We start from the raw sequence: 959 nt of genomic DNA, 5'->3' as shown, positions 1-959 counted from the left end.
TCCTCCCGGTCCCTTTGCAGCCCCTGGGGTGCTGGAGCTGCCCCCCTCCTCCCGGGGCACACCGGTCCCCTCGGCACAGTACCGCGGGTCCCTGGGGGAGCCACGGGCTCTCTTTGCCCTTCCCTCGGCGCGGGGACCCCCACCCGCTCCCCGCTGGCCCATCGAGTGCGAAGTCATCAAGGAGACCATCGAGCACATCGGTGAGGGAGCACTCAGGCCGTTACCCCCCTCGCCCCTGCGCTGGACCCCTGCCATGCCCACATCGCCCATCTCTTGTGTGTCCACTCCCTCCAGAGTGGGTCCCCCCTGAACCGGAGCCCTTCTGTCAGTCCACGGGCCACGAGTGGCCCTCGGCCACCCTCGGCGAGGAGCAGGGCACCGTCGTCTACCACCTCAGCCCAGGTAGCGGGGAGCAGGCAGCACCCCTGGGTGCCCCCTCAGTCTCCCTAAGCCCCATCGCCATCCCTCCGGGCTTCCCCCCGCAGTGCCCCCAGGCTCCTGCTTCACCCGCGCTCGGGTTGGGGGGGCCCCAGGCCCCCTCTCCTCACCGGCTGTCCCCTTGGAGGGTCCCCAGGACACCACGCTGGTCTTCGAATCCCGCTTCGAGAGTGGCAACCTCCAGAAAGCTGTCAAGGTGTAAGAGAGGAGCTGGGGGGTGAAGGGGGTGGGTGTCAGCAGGGCCGGGAGCCGGAGTGTGGCCCGTCCCGCTGTGCAGGGGTCCCTACGAGTATGTGCTGACGCTGCGGCCGGACCTCTACACCGCCAAGCACACCCAGTGGTTCTACTTCCGCGTCCAAAACACCCGGCGAGACCCTCTCTACCGCTTCACCATCGCCAACCTGGCGAAGCCCAAGAGTCTCTACGGTGAGGGCATGCGGCCGCTGCTCTACTCCCAGCGGGACGCCCAGAGCTGTGGCATTGGCTGGCGCGGGGGGGGGGCCAAAGGCCACAGCGACCGT

General features: G+C 68.9%; 1 protein-coding gene across 1 annotated transcript in view; it reads left to right on the top strand.

Annotated features, from left to right (window-relative positions):
• The window catches only part of AGBL2 (ATP/GTP binding protein-like 2), a 3442-nt gene that overhangs the window by 742 nt on the left and 1741 nt on the right, over nucleotides 1–959 (top strand). Inside the window, exons 3-6 of the mRNA XM_009892460.1 lie at nucleotides 21–200; nucleotides 295–402; nucleotides 486–636; nucleotides 716–925. Of these exons, the coding sequence (XP_009890762.1) occupies nucleotides 21–200; nucleotides 295–402; nucleotides 486–636; nucleotides 716–925 (649 nt within the window). The remainder of the gene's footprint in view (nucleotides 1–20; nucleotides 201–294; nucleotides 403–485; nucleotides 637–715; nucleotides 926–959) is intronic.

Source organism: Charadrius vociferus, unplaced genomic scaffold (genome assembly GCF_000708025.1).
Source record: "Charadrius vociferus isolate BGI_N301 unplaced genomic scaffold, ASM70802v2 scaffold1039, whole genome shotgun sequence".
NCBI lineage: Eukaryota > Metazoa > Chordata > Aves > Charadriiformes > Charadriidae > Charadrius > Charadrius vociferus.
The sequence above is the reverse complement of the archived record's forward strand: the minus strand, read 5'-3'. Positions and strand labels throughout refer to the sequence as shown.